General features: G+C 34.5%; 1 protein-coding gene across 1 annotated transcript in view; it reads left to right on the forward strand.

The window, feature by feature from the left end:
• Positions 1-5,494, forward strand: part of LOC127858023 (uncharacterized) — a 29,721-nt gene extending 24,227 nt beyond the window's left edge. The window contains exons 5-6 of the mRNA XM_052394866.1: positions 1,951-2,028; positions 5,370-5,494. Of these exons, the coding sequence (XP_052250826.1) occupies positions 1,951-2,027 (77 nt within the window). The 3' untranslated portion in view covers position 2,028; positions 5,370-5,494. The remainder of the gene's footprint in view (positions 1-1,950; positions 2,029-5,369) is intronic.
• The last annotated feature ends 506 nt before the right edge of the window (positions 5,495-6,000 follow it).

Here is a 6,000-nt window from a genome sequence, read left to right on the forward strand (position 1 = left end):
ACAGGGCAAGTATCTTTAAATTGGTTTGCGATTTTTACAGTTTACAAATTTTCGACCACCTTTATTAATTTCACGCGTCTTTAATCCGCTATTCACAACTTTTCGACACTAGGTCTGAGGTGCGATAAACCGGCCCTGAGCGGTTTAGATACAATTATGTATGGAATGACCCAATTTTGATCCAAAGAAATACCGGTATTCGGAATTGAGGGGATTCCGTTTTCAAGGAGATATTTTAAGCATGGTATTATAGGGAAAAAAAATGGAACCGGACAATTTGTCCGGTTTAGAGAGGATTCCGGTATAAAGAGGATCCGGTTTAGAGGGTTTCCACTGTATATACATGTAGTTCTTATTATAAGCTTTAGTAGCCTTCCATTTTAGTACCGGAAAAAAATCCCTACCTGCCGACCCTGTTTTTTTTCCCAAGGAAACCAGAAACGGACCCATTTTTTTTTGCCTAAGTAAGAAGTCGTGGGAACCGACAAAACGGCGCTGTTCTCGATTGTTATGAGACATATTTTTAGAACAACTGGTTACGTTTTCCTTATTCAGCCGCTAAAAAGGCACTGGGTTATCATTACAGAAGAGAACTAAGAAGAAATGAACTGTAATAAATATATTTTTTTATATTCCCAACCTACATTTATATAGATTTTCCTTGATTTATGCATTTCTTTATTCATATTAATTTATTTGTCAATTAAGAAAATACCAGTTCCTTAATCAATACGAATCTGTTCCTTATTCCTTATCCAAACAGAATAAAGAACTATGTTATCATTAAATAAAACAAAGTAGAAATGTACTGCAATTTATATGTTTATACCCGTCCTACATTTACAGTAATTTTCATTGATTTATTCGTCACGTTGGTTCATTTTGATTTATAATTTATAGAAAGAACATTCCAGTTCCTTATTAGATTTGAATAAGGAATAAAGAACTAGTTCCTTATTCAAACTGAATAAGGAACTGGATTATCATTACTTAAACCTAAGTAGAAATGCATTGCAATTAGTATTTTAAATATACAGCCTACATATAATGATGTTCATTTATATGTGGTTAACTTTGGATCAATTGCATTGATGTTTAAGTAAGAAAATGCAAGTTTCTTATTTGGCTTGAATAAGGAAAAAGGAACTGGATTATAAATAAAAGCAAATATGTTTAAATGTACAAGACTGCACTTTTATATCACATACATGTACATGTAAAATAATATTATATGTTTTAGGTTTTGTTGATGTGAAGTTAGTATTCAAATTACAAAATATCGGTTCGGTTTAAACAAGAAATCCTATGCAAGCGGGAAGAAGAAACCTTTTAATGTAACGTAATACATAAAGTAAATGTATTCGAGTTCTTTTGTTTTAATTTACTTAAGAATTGTATTCATTATTTTTCTTTAAAACCCTATATCCAATATGTTAAGCTTGAATAAGGAATAAGGAACTGTTCCTTATTCTTTATTAAAAAAAAGAACTAGGAAAAAGGAACCAACTTACTCTCCATTTATAATACTTCCCTTCTTACTGCCTTTGAGACGTGCTCTGTGAAAATGGGGTTAAATGCATGTGCGTAAAGTGTTGTCCTAGATTAGTCTGTGCAGTCCGCACAGGCTAATCAGGGACCACACTTTCCATCTCAACTGGATTTTTGCTAAGAAGATACTTTCTTCAAACGCAAAATACCATAAAAGCAGAAAGCGTCGTTCCTGATAAGCATGTGCATTAAACCCACTTTTCACAGAGCACGGCCCATTTATATTGTTATACAAGGCATGTTGGGGAGTATCCATCACTGGACTTATGTTTTATGTGTGTTGTGATTGATGGGGGGTATTTGATACCAGTGATTGTACTAGTCTTTCAGTTAGGTGTTTCAGCTGAATAACCCACAGAGACCTCCACAAACATTTAACCTTTGTTTGTTTTAACATTGCAGCTTCTAAGAAGGTATGGCTAGATCAGACTAGCACATCTGCACCTGAGTGGGACCGAAGTGCCGTACAACCCTATTAAGGTAAATTGAGCTAGACACACATATATTTTACATACATGTATTGCTATGTTGCGTAATGTACCATTTTTGAGCTGACTAGACCTTTGCTTTTTGATTTGGATGTTTGCATCCCAATAAAAAGCGACATTTTAATGGATGCTGAGGCTGCATAAAGCTATTTTTACATGATTGCTTAAATACACACATACATAAAAGATTGACATGTGTAAGATTTTTTGCTAAACCCCCATAACAGCAAAAACAATTTACAACTAAGCATTTTTTTCTCCTTTTTAGCTCTACTGGCCAAAGGCCAGAAGAGCTTATGGGATGGCGTGGTTTCTGTCCGTCCGTGCGTTAGACTTTTTCTTGTTTACACGTTAAAGTTCACAGTTTTCATCCGATTCTTTTCAAACTTGTTCAGTGTCTTTAGATTTATGTTAATGTAATAATAATGAGGACTCGAATCATATCAAAAATGGGTTACATCAGAGTAAAAAGTCAAGAATTATCTCCCCTTGAATTTGAGAAAATTGTGAAATAAGGCTTGTTTACGCAATTAAGTCCACAGTTTTCATCCAATTATTTCCCAACTTGCACAGTGTCTTTATCTGAATGATGAGTCAAACCCTATTGAAAATGAGCAATATCGGAGATATAAGTCCTGAATTATCTCCCCTTGAATTTGAGAAAAAAATGAAAATTCAGTTTTTTTATGTGATAAAAGTCCATAATTTTCATCCAATTCTTGGCAAGCTTGCACAGTCCCTTGACATATTGCTCTCATATTTTGCAAACTTCTTTACCAACATGACCCCAATCTATAAACAAGAGCAGACAACTGTATCAAGCATTTTGTAAGAATTATGGCCCTTTTTCCATTTACAATTTGCATATTACTTTAGTTACATTGCCATAAATTCTTTATTTATGATCAGCTTTTATTAATACTTTGACTAAACAACACTTACCTGAATACCACAATGGATTCCACCCAAACAATACCCCAGGCCCCAACCCAGAATCCCTGCCCCCCCCCCCCCCAAATTTTTTTTTCCTTTGTTTGTTTTTGAAAGATCATCTTATAAATGACCACACCCAACATTATACCCCCCCCCTCTCAACCCCCCCCCCCCCCCACCCCATGCCACCCCCAAATAAATTTTTTTTTTTTTTTTTTCCTTTTTTTATTTTTGAAAGATTGTCTCATAAATTATTCAATATGAACAATATCCCCATGATGGCTTACGTTATACTGTCAAGCACTCGAATAGTCGAACGCGCTGTCCTCTGACAGCTCTTGTTTAAAAAGAGTCCAGAATGAGTCCAGAATGACTTCCCCTTGAATATCAGAAAATTTTGATATCCCGCTTGTTTACGCAATTGATTCCACAGTTTTCATCCAATTATTTCCAAATTTGCACAGTATCTTTATATCAATGAGCCCTATTGAATATGAGCAGTATCAGAGAAATAAGTACACAATAATCTCCCTTTGAATTTGAGAAAATTCTCCTTGTTTGCGCGATTAAGTACACAGTTTCCATCTTATTCTTTCCAAACTTGCACTGTGTTTATAGCAGTAGAGCGATTCAGGCCCTCATGGGCCTCTTGTTTCATGTTTGTGTTCAATAGATTATAGGTTTTGTTGAATCTTAACCTCAATGCAATCATAAACCAATAAAACATAATGATAAATACTGAATTGACAAAATAAAATATGGTCAAATGAAGATATTGATTCAGAGATTTAATTGTTAACTTTTGTTTATTCCATATTGTAAATTAGATTTTAAGAGCTTAAAAGATATTTTGTAATCTACATGGGCCGAGTGTCCGTATGTTGTATGGCCGAAATCTTTCACACACACAAAAAAAAGAAAAAAATATGTTACATTCCCCTAAGCTTAAAAATCAATGCATCCTATACTTTTTTTAATTTAATGAAATGAATATTTCTAATGGAAAAGCTTTTGTTTGTGATAAGGCCTAAAACTTATTTATGCATGATGCCAATATAACAGAAGTTAATAAAATGAGCAATATATTAAGGCAATGTGTAGCGCGCAAGAACCACCCATCCAAATTCAAGGTCACAATTTGTGTCTGAAGGTCTAATTGTGTCAGGGCTATAGCTTCTATATGCATTAAAGTAATTTAGAAGAATATGACACATTTATTGTTCACCATAGTAAGACAAAACACTTTCAATATCCCCAGTTTCATGGTCCAAGTCAAAGTTTAATTTAAAATTCTTTAAATATAGTAAACTTTTGTGCATATTTGGTGTCGGCACAATAACTTCACACTCCCTTTTATAATTCTGAAATAACTCAGCGAATATAGTTACCAACATCTGATGATATTGTGTGCCCAAGAAGCAGTGTTCTACATACAAGTTTAATGTCACACATGGAGTTAAAGGAACCTTTTAACAGATTTTCGCATGTATTAAAATCTGTCATTAACTACCAGCGGCCCGAGGTCGCCTGGGACTACAACGCGGGCGTACAGTCGGCGCTGGCAGGTTTGTATTTCCGGGATCATCCTTACCAAATTAACATGTGAAGTGATGTCATGAATGCCAAGCGGTTTACCCTACTGAGTAGAAGGGGATAACAGTTTTAAAAGCTTGACCCTATCTTCCTATAGCGATTAGTAAAAAAGGGCTTGACAATTATCTTGAAGAAGGGCTTGACAATTTTATTTAGTAATGCTTTAATAACAAGAACACAAGGTCAATGTATGCATTTTGAATCAAATCGGTGAACAGTTGGGGGTTGACTGCAGTAAAGGTTCAGTCACTTTTCTGAATGTGGGCATAGCAGGAGCATGTATTGTGTTCAATTGTAAATTACTAGTATGTGATATATTATTTATGTTTGCGATCGCAAATACAGTCAACTGGCTATTAATAAAATGCTTTGCGAAATACGGTACATGCAAACATATAGCCATTCTTTAAATGTGCACAGATCTAAACTAAAAAGTGTGTTCTCTGATATAAAGGCAAATCGTTTTTGACGTCATGCATTTGAGATAAATGGCAAACAGATCATTTTCAGTTTGTGTCTTGTCCGATTTATTCAGAAATACTTACATCAATGATCAGGATAGGGTAATGTAGATACATATCAATATAGCGTAATATTTATTATAATATTTTAAACCTTTATTGTCAGTTGCTGTTATCAATTGAATATCAAACCTGCAATTTCCAATATGACTTTGAATCTTATTAATAATGAGTTAATGCATATTACTATCAATTTTGTATAATACATGCGTATATAAGAGGAGGGCGGTGGTATAATCTTTATCATGATGAAGACTGACATTTGTTATTCTGCTCGCTGTTTCAGGTCTTATCAACAGAAAAGTGCTCCGAGCATAGAAGCTCCATCCGAGAGATGACAACGCTGACCTTCTTTACTTTACAGATGTTTTATCAAACAAATGTTTCTAAGCAGTTAAAAACTTAAGCAGATATTAGTGTGTTGTTGTTTTTGTTGTTGTTGGCTCTGTATTCTAGCAAGCCGCGCAAATATATTGCTCTACTGGTATAGAACAAAATAAGCCTTGTGTCAGTTACCCAATAAGACATGCAAGAAGTCGTACAAAGCAGGCTCAGAAATAATTTGAAGCAATGCGTTCATAAATACCAAATATCGATGTTGACCCGCCACCACCGCCATACACGCGTGGCGGAATAAATTTGAACAGGTGCCTGGAGCGCATGTGGCGGACATATAGGATCTTGCATGAGTGGTCGTTTTGTATTGAATTTATTTAACGAGTCATCTAAATGGAGATAAAACGAGGCTTGCCGAGTTTTTATTTTTATTTAGATGACGAGTTTAATAAATTCAATACAAAATGACCACGAATCTAAGATTCTATTTTTTACATGACCAACAAATGTTATTTTTTATTTTATGCTCTTTTCACCGTTTATTCACATTGTAAAAGAGTTTAACTGAAGAAATTCGCTGG

The sequence above is a fragment of the Dreissena polymorpha genome, chromosome 14 (assembly GCF_020536995.1).
Source record: "Dreissena polymorpha isolate Duluth1 chromosome 14, UMN_Dpol_1.0, whole genome shotgun sequence".
NCBI lineage: Eukaryota > Metazoa > Mollusca > Bivalvia > Myida > Dreissenidae > Dreissena > Dreissena polymorpha.